This window comes from Tursiops truncatus, chromosome 10, assembly GCF_011762595.2.
Source record: "Tursiops truncatus isolate mTurTru1 chromosome 10, mTurTru1.mat.Y, whole genome shotgun sequence".
NCBI lineage: Eukaryota > Metazoa > Chordata > Mammalia > Artiodactyla > Delphinidae > Tursiops > Tursiops truncatus.
Genome location: NC_047043.1, coordinates 102,619,309 through 102,643,137, shown reverse-complemented (window position 1 = coordinate 102,643,137; position 23,829 = coordinate 102,619,309). Strand labels below are relative to the sequence as shown.

Here is a 23,829-nt window from a genome sequence, read left to right as displayed (position 1 = left end):
GGCGCCTGGACCCACAGCAGAGAAATTCCAGGTGGTGAAAAAGCACTCGCCCTCTGCAGGCAGCCAGGACCCTGCTGGGCTGGAGGTTTTGCAGGAGACAGTGCAGGATCTGGAAGAACCAGTCTGCGCACTGTGAACCGATCCTGGGCTGGGTGGATTGCAGCTTTCCCTCTGTCATTCACTCGCTGTGATGTTGGTCAATCAAATTCTTCTCTGAGCCTCAGTTTTCTCACCTGCAAAATGGGTTTTTTGGTCCATGTGGTTGTTTGTGGTCTGCGGGCCGCAGGGCCTGGCATGTGCCACTCCCCATCTTCCCAGGAGCCTCGGGTCTCTGCTGCCTTTGGCAGTGCCTGGATCGCGGGCAGCAGGACCTGTGTCTGGTCAACTGGAGCAAGAATCACATAGCAATGGGGCAGCTCACAGAATCGAAGAGGAGGTGAGAAACAAATTCCTAAGAACCAGAGCCAAGGGCAGCTCCCACTGAAAAGCTGGAGGACACTCCTCCCGGGGGTGATGGTGGGTCTCCTGCCGTCCACGTTTGCAGTACTCTGCTCAGGACTCAGGTCCCCAGGGACCCAGCGTCTCGGCTTGTGTCACCGCCTGTTTCCCAGGAGGTGTCTTGATCGACTTCTCACCACAACTGCGTGCACTACAGGTCTGCAGGCCCCAAAGCAAAACCAGCGAGCACTTGGAAGTGGGACTGGATCTGGGGGGTGCAGGAAGGAAGAGGGCAAGCGTCCATCAGCCCCGCCACTGAGTGTCTTCTCTCCTGAGAGCCTCTCCCCTCCCGCGCCCCCGGGCCTGGGGCTCTCCGAGGACCATTCAGGATCACAGCGCACCTGCTCCATGGCGATCACAGCCTCGGAGGCACATTAACATCCCACGTGGGCACGAACCTTTATGTTCCCTAAGTGTGATCTCAGCATTTCTTCACACCCACTCTCTCTCTCGTACACCTTCGAGCTGGCAGGCAGGGGATCCCGCATTTTCAGGAGGCTCCACAGAGACTCGGATGGGAGAAGTGAGTGGAAGTGGCCGATGCCCGGTCACAGAGCTCACAGGATGGTACTTACTAATTTTAGTAGTTTTTCTGTTTACTCTCTTGGGATTTTGTGGATCAAAATCGTAACTTAAAGTGGTAGTACTTTATCTCTTCTATTTATTATGTATTCTACTTCGTTTTTCTTTTATTACACTACCTCAGCAATTTACAGTAAAAACAACAGCCGATGCCCCTGTTCGCTTCCTGATCTTAATGCGTCTGCCCCTCAGGTTCTGCCTGGAAACACGATGCTGGTTGATGTGCTGAAAACGGTGTGTGGTCTACAGTAGGTGCTACCTAAGTGTTGGAGAGTAATTATCATCACTCCGCCTCGCAAACAGAGCCAAGCCCCCTCACCCCTTCCACACCTGGGCTTGGGTGGAGCTGAAGGGGCCTTGGGTCGTGAGGCCAGAGGCTCAGGTACATGGTGGGGGCTCGGCGCGTGTTTACTGGCTTAAAGTGCATGCCTGGTGGACAGTGAAGGAGTTCCAGCAGCTCCGTCCGGGATGCGCCGGCCTCGCGGTGGAGGGGACAGTGGTGGGACCGTGTGATGATCCTTACAGCTCAAGGTGGAGTCGGACACCGTCCTTCCCCCCGCCTGCAGCCAGGCTCCTCACACCGAGAGCCGGACTCTGCCCTCACCCCGGAATCTGGACTGTCTCAGTGACTGGCCTGATGGGTAGACAGCGGTGGAAGCAACATTCTGGGACTTGCAGGCCAGTGATGGGCCTCATCACTCCACCTGGACTCTTCGCTGTGCTCACTCTGGGAACACCTGTTCTTGAACGCTCCCTCGTGGAACCGAACTGTCACTGAGAGCAGCCCTGGCCCCACAGATGCCGAGTATGAGTGCTCCGGTCACGGGCCCCAGGTGACGGGCAGCATTGCCTGCCAGCGATGTGACTGAGCCATCCTGGGCTTCCAGCCCAGCTGAGCCTTCAGAGGACTTGCAGCCCCAGCAAAGACCTGAGAAACCCCGAGGAAGACTCCTGAGCCCGTCAGCGTCCCTGGCATGATAGCACACTGTGTTGCAGGCCACTGTGTGTGTGTGGGGGGGGGGGGGGTCTTAAAGCTGGAGTCGATGCCCAGAGCTTCTGCTTAGAGGGACACACACCACTTCCCCTCTCAGGATCCAGCCCCGAACCCGCAAGTCATCGGCCAAGAATTGGTGTCCACGGGGCAGAGAAGTATCATCCTCCCTCAGAGGGGCTGCAAGTGCTCAGGACAAGAGTGGAGAGCGGAGGAAAGTGCTGGATACAAGATAAACACGGGGATAAGGTGCATTAGTGCACACTAGCCACAGCCCCTTACAAAATACAGTGAGTGAGGATCCCATTTACAGCCCCAATAACAAAATAAAATATCTGGAAACAGCGTTCGCACCTTGAATCCATCTGGTTCCTGGTACATGGCCCCAGGGAGGTGGGAGAGGTTTTGCAGTGAGTGCGTTAGCAGGGTTGCATGCTGGGAAATTTCCAGCCAAGTTGCACACAGGCTTCCTGCATCTTCCAGATGACTGAAAATGTTCTTCTGAACTGTTAAAATGTTACTGTGTACGTGCTGAGGTCGGAAAACATGGTATAAAGTAGGGTAGCTGGTCTGATTGAACCATAACTGGGAAATTCTTTTAAGTATGTGCCGACGTGAAAAAGCATAAAATCACCTGCAAGACGGAGCCCCCAGGCCTGGGCATTGGTTCCACAAGCACAGCCGACGCCACTGAGCCCTCTCCCTCCGTGGGCGCCCAGCCCAGGCCTGGGCGGATGGCCCCCGAGAAGAAGGCAGGTGCCCCTCCTCTAGAAATGTAGTTTCTAATAAAGCTTTGCGTGCAGGAGGAACGCAGTGGGCGTCCCAGGGCTCCTACCCTTTGGGAATGAGACTCTGACCAAGGCTACAGATCCTCTCCGGGGGAGAACCCCACCTGCACAGCACACACATGCCTGCGTGACACTTCTGATGGCTGCTAACTCGGAATCTTGTCCCAACCCCCAGGTGAGCAGAGCCTGGGCTTTAGAGGTCTGCGTGACCAGGGGAGGGGGAGGTCGGCAGGGAGACAGGTGAAGAGGGTTTGCAGCACGGAGCACACCTGAGCACACACCATAGTGCTGGGCAGTGATCAGCAGAGGGCGGTGAGGAGAGAATGAACAGTGAGGGAAGAGGTCCTGGGGTGTCTCAGAGGATGGGGTCCAGAGCCCTGGGGCGTGGGCGGCCCGGGAGGTGAAGGGCACCTCTCCTCTGGAACGAAGGGAGGGAGAGGAGGGAGCAGGGCCCAGGACCAGCCTCACGGGTGCAGGACCCTCCCAGGCGCGGGGTCCTGGACCCTTCCCACAGGCATTTACTGAGCATCGCTGGGCTGGGGCTGCTCTAGGGCACCGTCCCTGCTCTCATGGGGCTTGAAAGGGGCAAATAAGTGAGTAAAATTTCGTTAATAAACTGGACAATTTCAGGCATTGCCTGGTACTGGAAGGAAGTATATCAGGGGATGGGAAAGGGGACAGTAGGGTCCTCGATGAGGCCAGGCAGCTGGCTGAGGAGAGCATCAGTGGGGGCCAGCGACTGCAAGGGCCTGGGGGAGCTGGCTCTGCTCCCACGCCTAGCCGTCAGCTTCCCCCTCCCCATGGAACTCTCACTGCCCACAGCGGGTGCTCACAGCCCTGAGTGAATGAGGAGCAAGGAAAGGTGGATGTGTGGTCCATGGCCCCCCACGACCTAGGTGCTGGATGCATCCTGATTCCCCTTCATCCAGGAGTTCGCCAGGCAGAGCCCTGCCCCAGAGCCTGTGCTCAGCGTGCCCTTCCCCCAGGTGTCCCTTTCTTCCAGGTGTGCCCTTCCGCAGGTGTATCTTCCCCCAGATGTGCCCTTCCGCAGGTGTATCTTCCCCCAGGTGTGCCCTTCCGCAGGTGTATCTTCCCCCAGGTGTGCCCTTCCGCAGGTGTATCTTCCCCCAGGTGTGCCCTTCCCCAGGTGTATCTTCCCCCAGATGTATCTTCCCCCCAGGTGTGCCCTTCCGCAGGTGTATCTTCCCCCAGGTGTGCCCTTCCGCAGGTGTATCTTCCCCCAGGTGTGCCCTTCCGCAGGTGTATCTTCCCCCAGGTGTGCCCTTCCGCAGGTGTATCTTCCCCCAGGTGTGCCCTTCCCCAGGTGTCTCTCCCCAGGTGTATCTTCCCCCAGATGTATCTCCCCCCAGGTGTGCCCTTCCCCAGACGTATCTCCCCCCAGGTGTGCCCTTCCCCAGGTGTATCTTCCCCCAGGTGTGCTCTTCCCCAGGTGTCTCTCTCCCCAGGTGTATCTTCCCCCAGACGTATCTCCCCCCAGGTGTGCCCTTCCCCAGGGCCCACATGGCTCCGTCGCCTTCTCTAGGCCTGTGCTCAGCCATCACTGTCTCATGAGGCGTCTCTCACACCCTGTTTAAAAGGCAGCGTGCCCAGCCCTCCTCTTCCTCTTCCCCACTTTATTTTTCTGCATCTCACAAACTCCGTAACTGCCGTGTTTGTTCTGTTTATTGCCCACCGCCAGCCATCGGATGTAAGTGCCAGGAGGGCGAGGTGTGTTTTGAGATGTGTTCCTTCTGTAGCCCCGGCGTCCAGAACAGCGTCTGCAGCACAGCAGGTGCTCAGCGCACCTTCAGCAAGAGAAAGAATGGTCTTTGACTTTGAACCTCAGAAGCACAGCAACCTTGTCCTTTTCATCAGTGCCAACACACAGTGGGTGTTTGTTCAAACGTTGGTTAAACTCAGTGGCCCATCTGCCACTAGAGACACCAGTCATTTCCAGGCAGCTCAGAAAACCCTTACGGGAAAGGTTCTCCCCTGCTCTGGTGGGGACGGCTCCCTCCCCTGTTACCAACTCCTGTCCCGGCAGTGACCTCAGTGGGGCTTACTCAATCTGATCAACAGAGAAATTTCACAAGCCCGGTGCCACTCCTGTGGGGAACCTCAGCACACAGGAGAGCTGGGGCAGCCCTTCCCTGTCCAAACTCCCCACTCGGGGAACCGGTCGCTGGGATCAAGTTCACCAGAGCGACCCTCAAAACGGAGAGCCGCCTGTGAGGCCAGCCAGACCTGCCTCGGCGGGCGGCTCGCTGGGGGATGCGCCAGCCCGCGGGTAGGGTGCCACGCTCCTGTTTGCAGTAGGGCCCCACAGAGAGGGTCTCAGAGGTGACAGCGAGCTCCCCCAGACAGCACCCGAGTCATCAGCCCCGGGCACCCCTGAGGAAGAGGCCATGGAGAGATTGTCGTTGGCCTTCTGGGTCATCTGGGGGCCATCCGCTGGCCACGACCAGCATACTGTCCGTAGACATTCCAGCCAAGTAAGCCCCCAACTGACCCCGCATAACTGTTGGGCCCTTTCAGCTTCCCAGGACCCCATGCATGGAGCGGTGTATGTGTGTGTCTGGTGGGGAGCCCTCTGCACCTGAGTATGGCGAGCTGCTCTGCCCAGCCCGGGCACTGGTGCAGACAGCCCTGCTGAGTGGACGGTGTCTACAGAGCAGTACTGCCCAGGGAGTGGACACAAATGCGACCTGCAGCATGAGTAGGGGCGGGCGGGGCGCCAGGAGAGCTCAGTGTGTGCGCGACGTTCCAGGGGCTGAGGTCGGCGTGCCGACCAGAGCGAGTGTGCTGGACAGGCGCACGTGCTGACCAGAGCGAGTGTGCTGGACAGGCGCACGTGCTGACCAGAGCGAGTGTGCTGGACAGGCGCACGTGCTGACCAGAGCGAGTGTGCTGGACAGGCGCACGTGCTGACCAGAGCGAGTGTGCTGGACAGGCGCGCACGTGTGGGTCCTTGGCTTGGGAAGGCGGCACCGGAGGAGGGGACGGGGAGGGGAGAGCCATACAGCCTCCTGGCAGGGTGGCCTCTGCTTGTTCAAGCCACGAGCCTTCCGAGGAGCCTTTGGAAAGGCATCTCACCGGGAAGGGGAAGCTCTTGCCGTCCACCCCATCTCCCTCGGGTCCAGGCCTGCCTCGTGGGGTGGAGGTCCCTGAGCTGTGGCTGCCAACACCCGGCAGAGACGAGTCCAGATGGGCGGGCATTCCCGCAGCCACCAAACCAGCACCCTCCAGCTGCACCTTGACAGATGCGCTTCCATGGTGACCTGCAGGCCGCGTTTGGTGCAGGTCTTAGGCGCCCAGGCCTCCAGGGGAGGCCTGGCTTTCACGGGCCCTTGGGACAAGCGTGGAGTTGCATCTGCAGGGAGCTGGGATGGTTGTGACCTTTATTATTTTTTTCTTTCACTTTAACTTTTAAAAGAAGTTACAGAAACCTTGTTAAAAGACACCCTTCCAATCCACCGTCCTCACTTCAGACCCTCCCTTCAGTGTCCTGGGCTCCGACCTGGCGATCGCGTTCTGCTTCTACTGCTCCTTGAACGGAATTTGCCTTTTTACATTTGACAAGCGCGCAAGCTTGTCTGGATGCATTAACTGTTGTTAATTGCGCTCTGCTTATCCTAAGCTTAATTATCAAGCAGCACTTGACTCTGCCCCGATCGCACATTGAACTGGGATGTTCTGGTCGCCACATTCCAGCCATCGTCTGTGTAGGGCCCAGTGAGCCTGCGGAGTCCCGCCCACCCTCCAGCCCCCCCTTGGGTGGCGTGGGGGTCACAGACTCCGGCTGGGCCGGCCCCCCAAGCCAGCCGGGCTGGCCGTGGCCAGTCCAGGTGGATCCGAGGGAGGTCCGGGCCTCTCAGCGCTTTCACGGGAGGGGTGAGGTGTGAATGTCTATCGAGATAAAGAAACACATCCCCTTGCCATGTATGTGCCCGTTCTGCTTTGCAGAAACAAAAAGTCCGTTTCAGGAGCGTGTGTTACCACAAAGGAGTTTTGGCGTAGGAAGCGCTGTGTGCACGTGTCCTGCTGGAAGGGGCGGGGGGGGCCGGAGCAGTGGGGACTTCTCTGGACTCCGGGAGAGGGGGGCTCAAGGCCCGCGTGGTGTAAGGAGGCCCCTAAGTCTGCCGGCCTCTGCGGTGTGTGATCCTGACCCTTGCGGAGGTTCGTCGGGTCGTCCATAAACAGCAGGGCCCAGTGCCTGGCTGCCCCCTGCCCACCGCCCCTCTCAGCACCCCAGCCCCGAGAGCTGCACGCAGCGGACAGCGGTGGCCTCCGTCTGGTGGCCTCACCTCAGCTCCTGCTTGGGCCCTGTCCCAGCCTCCCCGCCTCTTCACCTGCACTCGGTGACAAGTAACTGAAGACGCTGCAACGGCGCCAAGCCCAGGGGTTTTCTCCCCAGCCTGGTGCTTGCCAGCGTGCTCTGGGGTCTGCCTGACACCCAGCAGGTGGCTCTGGTCCCCCGTGGACGGGGGCTGGGTCTGGGAGGGGATGGGGGGGTGGCCCTCCCGAGGGTGTGGGACGCAACCCATCAGACCACGTGCCCTGCATTGTGCTTTTCTAGTCCCCGTAGGGGAGAGAGTGAGGGAGAAGAGTTGGAACGACCCAGTTGTTAACGTTTGTTTTTAAGAAAACAGCACGTGCACGCGGTTACACACTTGAACAGCGCTAAGAGCACAGGACAAGAAGGCCTCCAGACGCCGTCCACTCCTGCCCCTCTGCCTCACGCGGGCGCCGCATCCACAGCACATGCGCTCCTTCAGCCGCTGGCTTTGCTCCCCGTCCCTGTGCCTAGAACAGTGCCTGCCGGGCAGTGGGCCTTCCAGGACCGTGCGGTGGACTCTGACTTGGTCAGTGTTTCCAAACAGCAGGCGTCCAGGACTGCGGCTCGGGGAGAAGGTCCGTCACGGCAGGCGAGGGTCTGGTCCTCGCCAGTGACTCCCCCTCGCCCTCACCCCCGACCTTCCAATGCAGGAAGAGCAAAATGTGGGTAAAACTAATAATCGGTTATAAACTGAAGAACCTATCATGACCGTGCATCACTAGGCACTGTAGAGACACAGTAGGACATTGTGATTTTCCTTCCTGGTCCAGTTCTTCGTTATTCGTAGAGTTAGTTTTTAAAATGTGCTCAATTTCAATGTATGGGTCTTTATTTTTCTGAAATGCCCCATCAGGCCTGTCACACGCACAGCGATGTTCTTTCTTTCGTGCTTCTCCTAATGTACAATCTGTGGGCTTCCGTCCCAGCCCCTCTCTGCAGACGCTTGTCCGGCCTGGCCAGCCATCCTGAGATTGTCCTTTTTTACTTCCTATGCTGAACCCTGTTTCCTTGATCCAAATCCTGCTGTCTCTGGGTTTATTTTGTTCTTTTTCTGGATCACGTGCTCCAGTGTCCTCTCAGAAAGAATGCTGCGTGTGTGTGTCTGGGTGTAACTTTCAGTACTAGCTTGTCTTCAAAGTGTTCTTACACTCCCTCTGTGTCTCACTTGGAGTTGGGAATAAAATATTTGAAAGTAATTTTCCCTCATAATTTTGAGAGCAGTGGTTCTTGCTTCTGAGAAAGCCTCCTTCTTTATTTGGTTCTCAGTGCCCTCCCTTTTCCCTGCTCTGAAATCGTGTGGACACCTGCTTTTCCGTTCATGGAAGTGGCGCCAGGCGAGTCCTTTCCATCTGGGCGTCCTGGTCCTTCGATTCCTGAAGGTTATGAAGCACCATTATTCAAGACTGTCTCAAATTATTCACTTTTCATACGAACTTGTTTCAGAACATAAAAGCTTTTCTTACTTCCAGTATACAGAGGGCTTCTGTAAATTGACAAAGAGAAAAAAGGGAAAATGCAGGCAAATTATAGAAGCAGAATCCACAGCGTTAATAAGCATAGTAAAGGTGATAGTTTCTCTGGTGTCACAAAGTTGCAATTTTAAGACGACAGTAAGATTCTGGTTCTGAGGTTCTGGTTGGCAGAAATGAAAAAGCCAGACAACTTCCAGGGCTCTCTTACCCTGCAGTGTGAGGGGGAAGCGTGACGTATTGTAACATCTTCAAAAAGCAAATTTGGGTAATATCTGCTAATATCAAAAGTGTCCATACCATGTAACTCAGCAATTCAACATTTGGAAAACTAGCCTTCAGAAAAGTTCCCGCACATAAGGACGTTTGCTACAGTTTTGTCGGTTGGGGGGCAGGGGGGTGTGAAACTGCGACGTGCACCAGAAAGCCGTCCCAGCGGCCACATGTGAGCCCACGCCCGCTGCCGTGCACGTGTGTGCGGGACGGTGCCACCGGGCAGAGTGCACAGATGCGAGAGGAACCACGGCTCCTCCCAGCCAGTGTGCGGGGCTGGGGGATGCAGGAGCCACTGTGACCATCAGCGTCCCAGGAGGAGAGCAGCACAGAGGGCAGACCAGAGGGTTCAGTGAGATGTTGCAGCTGAATCTGAGCTGAAAGTTTCATTATGAACTTGTGATAAATTCTGTCTTTGCACGTGTTTCCTAGCTCCTGACCTGGGGTTCCTGATTAAACTGATTTAATCAGGTGGTTCCTGATTAAGCTCATCCCGGTCCTGCCAGGCCTTATCCTCCCAGGGGGGCCTGATGCAGCCCAGGCCCCACTCCTTATGTCTCCCCTCTCACTGATCACGGCACTTCCCCGTCTTTGGTTTCTGCTCCCCCGCTGGGCTACAAGCACCTCCAGGAGGGACACTGTGCCCGACCCTCTGCCATTCTCACTTGCTCCCCTGCACTGAGCTCCTGGGGGGCCACCTGCAGCCCAGGCACTGTCGCAGGCGCTGGGGATACAAACCCAACCACCCCCCACCAAGGTTTGATTTTTACATAGGGGTCAACAGGCCCCTGTGCGAGGCCTTTGCAGGAGCACAGCTGTGCACTCTGTGACTGTCAGCCCAGCTCTCCAGAAACCCTTGTTTTTATTTCCAGGTCCTTGCGTGGGTCCCGGTTCAAAGCCTGGAGCTGTATGAAGGTTCACTCATACTTCACCTCTGTCTGTGCTGTGGTCTGAATGTCCGTTTCCCCGAATTTGTATGTTGAATCCTAACCCCCAAAGATGCTGGTATTAGGAGGTGGGGGCTTTGGGAGGTGATCGGGTCATGAGGGTGGAGCCCTCGTGAAGGGGATTTGTGCCCTTAGAAAAGGGACCCCAGAGCTCCCTCGCTGCTCCTGCCACGTGAGGACACAGTGAGAAGTCTGTGACCCAGAGAAGGGCCCTCACTCTACCATGCTGGCACCCTGACCTCAGACCTCCATCCTCCAGAACCCCAAGCGATGAATGTCTGTTGTTATAAGTCACCCAGCCTGTGGTATCGTGTTACCAGCCTGAACTAAGACAATATGTGAAATCCCATGTTGCCCCTTTCAAGGGGGAATATCGAGGGAAACCATCCTGAATTCTCAGTCCCCATGGGGGCTGGGCATCAGGTGACACCATGAGTAATTCACAAGGTGGGTAGATGCAGGGGTTGGGGGGGCGGGTCTCACTTTGCACCTGAACAGGAGACCTTAGGACTTGGGCAAAGGCAACACTGGCCCCAAGTTGGAAAAGAAAGCCTGGGTCATGCGGCCACTGCCTTTGCTTTCCCAAAGGCCACAGACCTCCCGAGTTAATGTTTCCCTTCCAGCATACGCACAGCACCCAGCTCCTGAGTTCCTGAGGGACAGCTGACTCATCCTTACACAACAGAAAGAGGTTCCATCTGGTCACGCGTCCACCTGGCTTGAGCCGCACTCACCCCCTGAGCGACCCCTAGACTGCCTCTCACCCTCCGCCTAGGGCCGAGCAAGCCCCCACTGTGCCCCGGCCACTGAGGGGCCTGCAGAATGCTCAGCAGAGACTCTGTCTGTTGGGGGCGTCATCCGTCCACACTTGCCCGCTGGGGCCTCTTTAGAGGCGGCTGACGGAGACCCTTCCCCCTCCTCAGGAGTCTTGCCATTGTGGAAAGACAGACAAGCAGATGGCAGAGTATACCAGGGTGCGAGTTTTGCTATGAACGTGGGATCCCGAGGGAGGAGGGCTGGGGCTGCAGGAGCCCATCCCTGAGCCGAAGCAAGGCTCGGATGGACCAAGTGCAGGGCATTCCACAGAGCGAGCTGAGCTGGCAGAGGTGGGTGCAGTGTGATGCGCTCAGAGCACCGCGTAGCTCTAGGATGCAGGAGAGCTGCCTCCTGCCACTCTCTGACCTCAGGCCCCATTCCTCCATCTGGAGAGTCACACACTGTCACCCTCCATCTGGAGAGTCACACACTGTCACCTCCACCACGTTGCACGTGTGAGAAGTGAGCCACGGAGTTCAGGCCACACTCGAGGGCGCGAGGAACTGCACTCCTCTCCTGAAGGGGTGTGTTAAAGACCTCTAAACTGCCACGGTCCTCCGAGAGCCACAGATTACTCACAGTTCTCCCACACGCAAAACATACGCACTCCCCAAATCCCAGCCACAGCAGGATGGGCTCAAAGTCCAGAGTCTGCGTCTCAACCAGGTTCTGATGTGGAGGAGGCTCCTGGGGTACAGTGGCTCTCAATCTGAACACCTGTGAATTCAAGCACCAGTTGTCTGCACTCCCAAGCCCTGCCCACACCCAGCACACAACAGTGGGACAGGCACAGTGTGACCACCACAGGCACTTGAAGGGGACAGGGCTGGGAGGCGCACAGGTGTCACTCATCATACAGTCCTGAAATCCCCTGGGCAGAGACTGGAAGCTCCTTCATTAGGGCTCGGTCTGATTCTGGCCTGAAAATATGTCCTCGTGCTCTTGGTTCCACCTCTGGACTCTTCATTCTGCTCTGCAAGCCATCCTTTCATTTCCATAAAACGTACCCTATGTTTGCACCTGTGTGGTCTCTCAGGCTGCTTCCTGCCAGAAGAATTTGGGGGTGGGGGAGGGGAGTTCCAGAGGTCTCTTTTCATTTTGCACTGTCTCTGATACTTTCAGTCCAAGCTTTTGCCAATATAATTCTTTTAAAAACCAAGTGTGTCTTCTATGAATCTTATTGAGGTTCAGTCCTTTGATCAGCTGGCAAACCCACTCAACCTCTTTGAGATACACCCTTCTCTACCTTGGGCTTCTGCTGAATGACAACTTTTTCTTTTTTTAAATTCATTTATTTATTTTTTGACTGTGTTGGGTCTTTGTTGCTGCGTGCGGACTTTCTCCAGTTGTGTCGAGCGGGGGCTACTCTTCATTGAGGTGCATGGGCTTCTCGTTGCAGTGGCTTCTCTTGTTGCAGAGCACGGGTTCTAGGCACTCGGGCTTCAGTAGTTGTGGTGCACAGGCTCAGTAGTTGTGGCTCCTGGGCTCTAGAGCGCAGGCTCAGTAGTTGTGGCGCACGGGCTTAGCTGCTCCGCGGCATGTGGGATCTTCCCAGACCAGGGCTTGAACCCGTGTCCCCTGCACTGGCAGGCAGATTCTTAACCACTGCGCCACCAGGGAAGCCCTGAATGACAACTTTTAAGCTTCCCGGAAGTCCTACTGTTGAACCGAATACTCTGAGGTGCCACCTTTGACCTTTTTGAGAACTTAACAAAGGATCTTGCAGCATACACTGGGCTTCATCTTTAGACTCTCTTTTCCTGCCACGGCCATGCCTATGTTTCCCTTCGCCTGGGAGTTGTGTGTTAATTTTAGCATCACCTGACATCCAGAGAAGCTAGGAAATTTGAAAACCAGCAAGTTCTGGTTCCTTTTTATTTACCAGTCCTCCTTTGGCTTATCTGTCTTCTCTCACATTTTAGTATAAGCAGCAAGAAGAAGTCAGGAGGTACCTTCAGCATTCTGCCTGGAAATTGCCCCAGCTGGACAGCCCAGGTCCCTTGCACATTTCCTGCTTTCCACGTTACTGTAGGCGGCAGTGCTGCCGGACTTGCTGCTTAAACTCCCCTCCTCTCTGTACACCCGCTAAGACTGTGGGTTCTTCTCTGATTTCCTAACACCTTTTTGGGGTGTCCGATCTCCCAGCCATTCTTCCAGTGTCACCTGTCACTCTTCGTTCTCTATTCCAGCTTCAACGTTCTCACACAACTTTCCCACCCCAGGCTCCTCACATTCAGCCATTTACTCCGCAAGTTTTACTGAACACCTACTAAACACGAGGCACTACACCAGGTGCCGGGGAATTCCTGCGACTGAGACCGTCTTTGACCTCGTGTTCCGGTGGGGGAGCCAGTCAGATAATCCCGAAAGCAGTGATAAACTGCGGCTGAGCTGGTGCCTGAAGGAACTCTGAAGCCCTTCTGTGGTCATGTGATGAGGGGGTCTTTCCTAGCGGGGCTGTGGTTAGGAAAAGCTTCCCGTAAGATGTGACCTTGAAGTAGGAGCCTCCTGAAGTACGGGTGGGTTTCCCGGAGCAAGACCTTGACAGCACGTGGAGAGTTGCTGAGCCAGTGAGTGAAGTTACCCGCCTGGCCACCTTCCCCTTATCCCGGCAGCCTTGAGGGTGCTCACAACCACGGGACCTTTGCAAAGCCCTGTGGGGCCGGGAGGGGTCGCAGCCCGGGAGCGCCCTCCCCACCCCACCCGGCGGGACTTTGCGCCCGCCCCGGCCCCTCCCCTCCCGGGCTCTGGCCTTGGCCGGAGCTCCGGGACTGGCAGGGGCCGGCCCCACCTCCCCACCGCCCAGGCCGGGCCAGCGCCAGCGCTGTTCCCTGCCCGGACCCGGACTCAGAGGTCCGCTCTGGCCAGCGACGCCTGCGCTCCTCCCGTGCGTGGTGAGTCCCGGTCCCCGGCGCCCCAGGGAGGGAGGCCGCCCCCGCTCGCGACTCCGGGAGCTCCGGGGGCTCCGGGGGCTCTAGGCTCAGGCACCCCGGCAGAGGCGCCTGGGGGCGCGCGAGCCTGGCCGGGGACGCGAGTCAGGGTTCCCCTGGGGGCAGCCGAGACTCCAGCCTGGCGGGGGGTCCCCTGGCTACAGGACCGCGGTGCGGGGCAGGGCCTGTGGAGGATCGCGCAGCGGTGGCGTGGGGGAGGGCGGGGCGGCCTGGGTGGGCGTTATCGGCCCCACTTACAGAAAAGGAAACTGAGGCCGGAGAGGGAAAGAGACGAACCGAAGGTGACTAGATGGTCCTGCCCCGCTGCGCCGCCTGCCCCCCCCCAAGACCCTCACCCCATTTTCGGGATGGGGAATGGTCCCCCCTGATTGGCCAGATCTGGGGGCCGGGAACGAGGATCTCTTGTGATTGGAGAGCTCCAGCCCTCCCCCCGCCCCCGCCCGCGCCGCCGTCCTTCTTGCGCCGGGGGAGGGGGCGGGGGTTGGGGAGCTGGGACCCCAGAGCCCCAGCCCCGCCCCACGACCTGGTTTGGGGGTTGCACTAGCTCGGTGTACTCAGAGCCCGGGCCCTTGGCACATCTGTCCAGGCCCCTCACCTGCCACCTGCCTAGGGGAGGCGGAATCTCCCTCAGGTATCGGAGTCGGAATTCAGTGCGCTCGGAGCAGGGGACCACCCCCCCGCCCCCCCGGGCAGGGTCTGGCCTCTGGGCTGGGGCGGGGGGCCTGGGGAGCCCGACGGTCCCTCTAGTGCCACCTCAGCCCCACAGCGTCCCCGGGAGGAGGGCACCGAGGGCGCCAACCGGGCGGGAGGCCCTCGTGGGCTCTGCGCCTCCCCCATCTGACTTAACGGGCGCCAAAGCCCAAGGTGGGCTGTCCCTGCCCAGGACTCCTGCCCCGCCCGCTCCACAGGTGTCTTCCCTGACCCTGCCTCCCTGCTTCCAAAGGGATCTTCTTTGTCCCCTTTATTTTTCCACAAGTAATATACGCTCAATAAAAAAATAAAAATTCAAAAAAAACATTGTGGAAAGAAAAAGAGAATTACCATCATCAAAAGACTTCCAAACCCCAAAACCCTAGCTGGTGACTTTTAATATTTCTGTGTGAGTCCTTCCAGGCGTTTTCTCTGCCAGTACACACGTGCACGTACATACATACCACACACACATACACCCCCACCCCACACACCACACACATACCATACACACCACACACACCATACACACCATACACACACACGCCACACACACATACACACCACCCTCACACACACACCACACACACCACACACACATACCACACACACACCACACACATACCATACACACCATACACACACACACGCCACACACACGCCACACACACATACACACCACCCTCACACACACACCACACACACCACACACACATACCACACACATACCATACACACCACACACACCATACACACCATACACACACACGCCACACACACATACACACCACCCTCACACACACACCACACACACCACACACACATACCACACACACACCACACACATACCATACACACCATACACACACACACGCCACACACACGCCACACACACATACACACCACCCTCACACACACACCACACACACCACACACACATACCACACACATACCATACACACCACACACACCATACACACCATACACACACACGCCACACACACATACACACCACCCTCACACACACACCACACACACCACACACACATACCACACACACACCACACACATACCATACACACCATACACACACACACGCCACACACACGCCACACACACATACACACCACCCTCACACACACACCACACACACCACACACACACCACACACATACCATACACACCACACATACCATACACACCATACACACGCCACACACACATACACACCTTCCTCACACACATATCACACACACCACACACACACACCACACACACATACCACACACACACACAGGACCACCATCCTCATTCATGTGACAGTGTCTTTTGCAGACTTTTTAATCTTGATGACGTCCAGCTTATTTTTTCTTTCTTGAATCGTGCCTTTGGTGTTGTATCTAAAAGGTCACTAGATACTCAGTCATCTAGGTTTTCTCCTGTGCTGTCTTCTAGGAATTTTATACTTTTGCATCTTACATTTACATCTATGATGCATTCTGAGTTAATTTTTGTGAAGTGTGTAAGATGTGTGTCTAGATTCATCTCTTGCCTGTGGACGTCCATTTTTTCCAGCGTCATTTGCTGAAAAGACCATCTTTGCTCCATTGTGTTGCCTTTACTCCTCTGTCAAACAATAAAGATCTTAGAAGGCGAAGAGAACATCTCTAGGAACTTGGAGGAAGCGAAGATTTCTGTACCAGAATAGAAAGCCCACTAAGCATAAAGGGAGACTTTGATGCAGCGTACTATATAGAGTTTAAGAAATTGTGTTCATCAAAAGGCACCACAGAGTAAAGAGTCCAGCCGCAGAACTGGAGAAGGTGTTTCTCATAAATATATCTGACAAGGGACTCATAGTCTAGATTATTTAAAAACAAAATGAAACAATACCAAGCAAACAAAAACCTCCTACAAAATCAGTCAGGAAAAGATCACCCAGAGGAAAAAACAGACGAGAAGAAATCCAAGTGGCTGATAAACGTGGGAAAAGGTGCTCACCTTCAGCAGCCACCAGGGAATCGCCAGTGAAGCCCCAGCAGCATGGCTCCAGTCCCTGTCAGCAGGAGAGTAAAATGAACAGACAGGAGGCTGCAACGCAGAGCACATGGAAATTGGTAAAACCGCTTTGGAAAACTGGCAGAGGCTGGTAAGGCTGAACATTTTCACACCTGGGACCCAGGAATTCCGCTCCCAGGTACACACCCAACGGAAGTGTATTCTTGTACACAGTGTGAGCCATGTGCCAGAATCTGTGTCACATCCGTCTTGGTAATAGCCTCAAGCTGGAAACTACCCAGATGTCCACCCACAGTAGGATGGATACGTGACCGTATTTATTTACGCTCACAGGGGAACACTGTGGAGCAATGAGAATGGACACAGCACAGCTACGTGGACAGCGCTGAGGGGAAACGACGCACAGAACATCGCGCAGTGTGATTCCATTTATGTAAATGGGGTCCACCCTGTCCTGCCTCTCTGTTATCTAAATGGGCTTCTGGAGTGTTTCTTTATCTGAGCGCTGATTATACTGGTGGGTTCAGTTTGTGAAAATTCATTGAGCTACATACTTACAGTCTGTACACTTTTCTGTATGTCCGAAACATGTAGTACTTCAATAAAATTTTCTCTAAAAATGTATATTTTTGTAGATAGATAATTTAAAGAAACGTATCAAGTAGATAATAGGTTTTACGGATATGAGCATGGTGAATGAATGAGCAAACTTTGGTCCAGCCGCGCGTCTTCCCATGCAGCCCAGTGGCCCCTGTCGCACCTCCCACCCCACCTTCCGTCCTCGGCCCGTCCGCTGGGCATCTGTCTCTATGCAGCCAAAGTCCAGGCCCATTGCTGCTTCCTGCCCAGGGAGAGCCTGGCAGCATTTGAGGAGCATCTTTCTCATGAACAAGTGAGGAAACTGAAGCTGATGTGACTTGACCGAGGTCACAGGACTGGTTAGTTACAGAAACATGCTCAGATACGCCTGGGAAGACACCACACGCAGCGCCCCATGCCGTGTTGGAGGCTCCAGGGAGGAGTCCCCGAGGCTGCGCTCGCACGCAACTCACGCTGCGGTATCTACAGGCCCACCGTTCAGGACCTCTTCCTTCGTTCCTCGTGCGGCCGCCTCCCCACAGTGGCCGGCGGCCCAGGGAGCCCAGCGCTGGGCCGAGGGGTTGGGGCGGGGGCGGCTGGGCTGCCCCCTTGGCCCAGCGAGCCCTGTCTGACGCCAAGGCCTTATTCCTTTCCCAGGTCCTCCCGCCCCGGCCCCGCTGCCATGAAGATCGCAGTGATCGGACAGAGCCTGTTCGGCCAGGAAGTTTACTGCCACCTGAGGGAGGAGGGTCACGAGGTCGTGGGCGTGTTCACTGTGCCGGACAAGGATGGGAAGGCGGACCCCCTAGGTGAGTGGGTGGCCCAGGAGCACGGAGAGGCGGTGCCCCGTGGGCGGTGGTGGGAGCAGAGCCTGCGGGGTCTTGTGTGGGGCTGTGGGCTTCCCCAGACAGAAGCGGCCACTCGTGGTCCGCCCCGGATCCTGCTCAGGTGCCAGCTGGCCGCTGGGCTTTTCTGGAACCAAGTGGACTGCAGGGTGGGGCCTGTGTCCTGGAGAAGCCGTGGAGAAGCCTGGCCTGCTCCCAGGACCCTTCAGTCTGACCACTCTGGGCTCCCCCCGACCGCAGCACCCATGCTCTGAAAAGGCCCCCAGGCAGGAGTCACTGCAGCCAGTGTTCTCAGACGTGAGCGTGCCCTGCACCGCGTCTCGGGGGGCACCTGTTGAGCGGAGTGCTGACGCCCCGACGCTGCCTCCGGCGGACCCCCTGGAGTTTCTGCTCAGAGGGACGGAAGGGACTTGGGAGTCACATTTCTAACAAGTTCCCGAGGGCATCTCAGCAGCGCAGCAGGAAGCAGGGCCCTCAGCTCGATGAACAGACCTCCAGGCCCCTCCCGGGTCCTTCTCAGGCCTGATGCGTTCAGAATATGGGTCCGGACAAGGAAAGGGGCCTCGCGGGGCTGCCGGGCCCCAGGGCTTTGTGCATTAGGAATAGAGAGTCTCCCCAGATGGAGAGCGCAGGCTGCCCCCATGCCAGCCAGACCTCGGCTCCAGATCTGAGCCCACCACAACCCATAGCACAGCCTGAGTCCTGCCCGTAGCCACTCAGGGACCCCCGGCAGCAGCTCTGAGCCTGGCTGGGGCTCCTTCTTGACCCGACCTCAGATGTCCAGCAGATGTCCCTGGTCACGGTGGGGACAACTTTGGCAAGCATGGTCTGGTCTGCTCACGTTCACCCACGTCCCTGACCCCAGGGCACAGAGGCAGAGGGACCGACAGTGGGTCAGGTCAGCCAGGGCCACACACCAGGTACACACACCAGGGTGTGTACCAGAGAACCGAGGGCTGGGAAGTGCTGGACAGGGGCTGAGGGGCAGGCAGAGGGGAGCTCGGAGGAAGCGGCTAGTGACTGCAGGGGCAGCGGGGCAGGCAGAGGCAGGAAGCCGCATTCTAGAACTTGGGGACTTGCGGACTGCACATCCGACCCGCGGGGAGGGCGCCCTGCTCCGGGCAGCTAAAGAGGCCAGGGGTCAGGCAGGCGCCTGGGAGAGGGAGGCGGTCAGCAGAGGTCAGTCCTGGCGCAGCAGCTCCTGAGACCTGGGCCTTGGCCGGCGCCGTCCCCTCTGGGCTGTCCAGAGCAGCCCGGCTGGGCAGCGGGGGAAGTTGGGGGGACAGGCTTGGGGAGGGGGTGCGGGAGCCACCCTGCGGCGCAGGCAGAGGTGCCGAGTCGGAGTGGGTGCAGCAGTGGGGAGCAGTTTCTCACCCGCTGTCCCGCAGGCCTGAAGGCTGACAAGGATGGAGTTCCAGTGTTCAAGTTTCCCCGCTGGCGGGCAAGGGGACAGGCTCTGCCCAACGTGGTGGCGACGTACCAGGCCCTGGGAGCCGAGCTCAACGTGCTGCCCTTCTGCAGCCAGTTCATCCCCATGGAGATCATCAGCGCCCCCCGCCACGGCTCCATCATCTACCACCCGAGTCTGCTCCCCCGGCACCGGGGGGCGTCGGCCATCAACTGGTGAGACAGGGCGCAGACACCCCACCTGCCTGAGGCGTCCCCGTCCCTCAGCCCGGAGCTCTTCTCTGCGCCTGAGGAGCAGGTGGCACGCGGTGCCTGTGCGCGCTGCTGGACGGCGTCCACGCGGTAGATCACAGCACGATCCCTGAGGAAGAACTGGGGTCAGGCAGCGCCGTGCGCCCTGCGTTCTCACAGTGAACCGCAAAGTGTTCCCGTCCTGCAGCGGGGTTGCCGGGACAGAGTGGGCTGAGGGGCTCCTTCCAGCTACCGGTGCTCTCAGCAGCCCCCCGCTTGGAAAGAGATAGAGATGGAGGAAAGAATCACCTGAACAAGCTAGTCTGAGATGAGAGGTGATGTACGTATCTGGAGGGTGGAGCCGTTCAGAGGAGCAGTCAGGAAGGGGAGACATCCGAGCTGGAGAAGAGAGCGGGTTTGTAGTCAGACTGGTCTGATTAGGATTCAGGCTCCCTGACCTCCAGTCACGTCTCCTCACTTCTCTGGGCCTTAGTCTCCTTATCTGTGAAAGGGGCGCACGATGCTGTTACACCAGTGGGGAGGATGAAGCTACACGAGGCGTTAAGGCTTGTAGCACAACACCTGGCACGCAGTCGGCATCAGCAAACACCATCTTCCGTCTTCAGTCCTCCCCTGGGGAGATGGGGGTGTGCTGCAGGGCGGCGGCGGCCACAGGGGCAGCCCCCAGGGCCTCCTTCTCCTCCTTCCTTCGGACTCAGGTTCCACTCCTCTGCTCCCTAGGACCCTCATCCATGGAGACAAGAAGGGCGGCTTTACCATCTTTTGGGCAGACGATGGTCTGGACACCGGGGACCTTCTGCTCCAGAAAGAGTGTGAGATCCTCCCGGACGACACCGTGAGCACGCTGTACAGCCGCTTCCTCTTCCCCGAAGGCGTTAAAGGGATGGTAAGGCTGCCCCCAGGGCCTCCCCTGCTGGCACCCCCACCCCACCGCCACCCCACCCCGCCCAGCTCCAGCCTGCTGCCCTGAGCTGGCCAGGATTCTGGAGGGGGAGAACGCTCATTTCAGGGTTTCAGAGGCAGGATTAGGACATACAATGTTGTATAGGCGGGACTCTTGCTTACAACTGTCAGAACAACTCAACAAGCTTTAGCCAGAAAGGGACATTTTTGATAGAAGACTCCAGGCAGGATGCCGTCAAGCCTGGCTGAATCCAGAGGCTTAATCTGTCACGGGATTCTATCTTTCTATTTCTTCACCCTGATTCTGCTTTCCTCTGTTTGATTAGCTTCATCCTCAGGTTGCCCTTAAATGGGAGGAAAAGTAGTCACCGGTGGCTCAAGTTTTACACCTCTTGATTCTAGGGGAAGAGAAACCCTCTTTCCCCTAGAATTTATGAATAAAAAATCAGAGGAGACTCTGATTGGCCAATTCAGGTCACGTGATGACCCCGAGCCAATCACTGGCCGGCATGGGGGAGCACTCTGATTGGCAGCCTCTGTCACATGTTCCGGTCTTGAGGGCTTCTGGCCAAGGCTGGCCCAGGTGTGGTCACTGCACTGAATTCGCGCAGGAGGAGGAGGGCCGACCCAAAGGCTGATGTCAGAGCTGGTTGTGCAGGCCCCGTAGAGGTGGTGTGTCCAGCAGGGGAGGCCGGCCAGGACAGGAGTCAGATGGGGACATCTCCATAGCACAGCAGTGGCTGTGCCCCCAGCCCTGGGCCCCATTATGCGGCCTTGGATCCACCTGTTCACAGGAGTGAGCAGGGAGACCTGCTGGAGGTTTGACGTGAGAGGCAGGAAGGGCTCATCTTGTTCATCCTACAGAAAACAACCAAGAGCATCCTTCAGGGCAGCGTCCAGGGGGCAGCCGCTAGTCACTGGTGGTTATTAAATTAATTTAAATGACTTGTAGTTAAAGATCAAGGTCATCAGCCTCACTGGCTACGTTTCACGTCCCCAGAAACCACACGGGGCTGACGTGGAACACGTCCGTTACCAGGGAAGTTCCCCCTGGGCAGTCCTGCCTTAGACACTTCTGAGTTCTCCCGGCTTCTCAGCCTCGGGTCTCCGGGGGCTCCCACCACCACCTTCCCTCCCTCCGGGCCCAGCGCCTTGGCTCTCCTCCCCGACCTCCCTGACTTCTTCTCCACAACCTTCCTCTTTCCTGGAGCAGAGAAACTGCTTCCTGCTGAACTTATTAGGGACCTCCAAACCCATCACGCAGTCTAGGAGCCATTCTGCCTAAGAGACAGGGAAGGTTTTAGACAGAAACGTGGACGTTGGTGTGTGTTACACCGTAGAGGGCTTTAGCTTACGTGATCTTCTAGGGCCTTGTGTGGGAGAGAGGGCGGGGTCTTGCAGTCATTGATCAGACTGGAAGTAGATTGGAGCTAATTTTACCTGTCCCTACAGCACCCATTCCGTGGGTGCCCGTCACGTGCCCACGTGGTGGCAGGTGGGTCTGTTCAGTGAGTGGCCTGGTCCAGACTCAGTGTGAACCCAGGGTCTGAGAGTTGGGGGGCCCTAATGTTGGGGACACCAACCAACCCTTGTCTCCCCAGGTTCAGGCCGTGAAGCTGATCGCTGAGGGCAGAGCCCCCAGGCTCCCTCAGCCTGAGGACGGCGCCACCTACGAGGGGATTCAGAAGAAGGAAACAGCCCAGGTGAGTGCCAGGGCCCTGCCCACCCAAAGCCTGCCTGTACCCGGGCCGGGGAAAATGGGCAGCCAGGACGTACCTGTTAAAGGCCAGAAGAAAGAGCAGCCCCAGTGCAGGAAGCACGCGCTAGGCTCGAGTGGCACCTGGACAGGCAGGGAACAGGGTCTGTTTGGGTGCTTCCTGGTTCCTCCTTAGGAAGAGGCAAGCGGGCCCTCAGGGAGAAGAGCTGGTGGGGGGGGAGGATGTAAAAATCAGCCGAGCTGCTGGCTCCTCATATCTGAGATGAGACACCAGAGGGAATTCGTTCCTCGGGACTGTCGCAGGTCGGGAGCCCAGGTGGGCCCCTGGGCTGGAGCTGTGCTCAGGGCTCGCGGGGTGCTCTGTCGGGATCTGTGTGAGCCCTGTAAGTGAGGGGAGGCCGCCGGGGGGCAGGGATGGGATGGGACAGACCTGCACTTTGTGTAGGGCCTTGGCCATCTTGAGCACAGAACATTATCTCCCCCAGGCCATCCTGGAGTTCACATCCCGTGAAAGACTGAGGGTCCACGCGCACCCAGATCCGGGTTGCCAGGGGGAGGCCCAGCCCAGCTCTGGGCCTCCGACTGGAGTCGAGAGGAAGCCAGACTTCCCAGCCCGTGCCCAGGGCTCCACCCAGTGTCAGGGTCATCAGGGCAGGAGGGGAGTCCAGAGGTGTTGCCCAGATGGTCAGGGAGAGGGGAGAGACCGCTGAGCACACACGTCCTGCCCCGCAGATCAATTGGGATCAGCCAGCAGAGGCCATTCATAACTGGATCCGCGGGAACGACAAGGTGCCGGGCGCCTGGACGGAGGCCTGTGGGCAGGTGTGTCCCTGCGTGGCCGGGACGGGCTGTGCTCCCTGTGTGTCCCCTGACTGCACAGCTATCAGAATGTGGCTGAACTAAGCGGTACAAAGCCATTGCCCAGACCCCCAGCCCCAGCCAGGTGCCCCCGGCCCCCTCGGCCTCTCCCTCGGGACCCGCGGCTGAAGGAGAGGGGCTGGCGCAGAGCGAGGCCGCCAGGCGCAGCGGCAGCTCTGGGGTCGAGCTGTGCTGGTTGTTCGACTCTCAGCCCCGGGCTGTCAGAAGTCCCGAAATAGCAGAAGTAAAACCGATGAATCGGCGAAGTACTGCTAAGTAAGTTTATTGTGCACACACGGAAAAGACAGTTCCGGGACCGGGAGCCCTCAGACCACACGCGGTCTGTTGATGAGCCGTGAATTGAGGAGGCAGTGACTGGTTATAACAAGAATTTCCTCAAATGATAGGGATTTGGCTAACGGTTACTTCATATCCATTTTGAGGAACAGTGCAAATTTTGCTTACGATTTCCAGAGACACAAGCAAGACGTGACTGAGGTCAAGTTGGTCTTGACCAACTTGCAAAATAAGCTAAATTAAGCTCTGCTCCTGTGACTGAAGTGGTTTTATCTGCTCAGGAACTCTTCAAGGCTGCATTTGTGTTTGATTTGAGCAGCTCTCAGAGACCCCAGGCCCAGCCCTGACTTGTCTTTGCCCCGGGGATGGGGCCCTTTGGCCGAGCACCGTCGAGGGCAGCCCTGTCCTCCACGGAGCCCCCGGCTGTCCCAACCCCTGCTCGCAGGCTGGCTGCCAGACCGTCCGGGGTCTCTGCTGCCTGTGCCGCCGCCAGACCCTCTGCACGGTAGCCAGGGCTTGGTGGTGTCCCCAGGCAGCACCCTCACTTGGCGATGCTGCAGCAGACCTCCTGCCGGTGTCTGTCCCCCTGGGTCGGAGGTCACGGGCCAGTG

The 23,829-nt window shown here is 57.5% G+C and overlaps 1 protein-coding gene across 1 annotated transcript in view; it reads left to right on the top strand.

Annotated features, from left to right (window-relative positions):
• ALDH1L1 (aldehyde dehydrogenase 1 family member L1) overlaps nt 1–23,829 on the top strand; it is a 99,113-nt gene that overhangs the window by 37,440 nt on the left and 37,844 nt on the right. Inside the window, exons 2-6 of the mRNA XM_073787801.1 lie at nt 17,597–17,748; nt 19,173–19,407; nt 20,164–20,329; nt 21,948–22,049; nt 22,796–22,885. Coding sequence (XP_073643902.1) covers nt 17,597–17,748; nt 19,173–19,407; nt 20,164–20,329; nt 21,948–22,049; nt 22,796–22,885 — 745 coding nt within the window. The remainder of the gene's footprint in view (nt 1–17,596; nt 17,749–19,172; nt 19,408–20,163; nt 20,330–21,947; nt 22,050–22,795; nt 22,886–23,829) is intronic.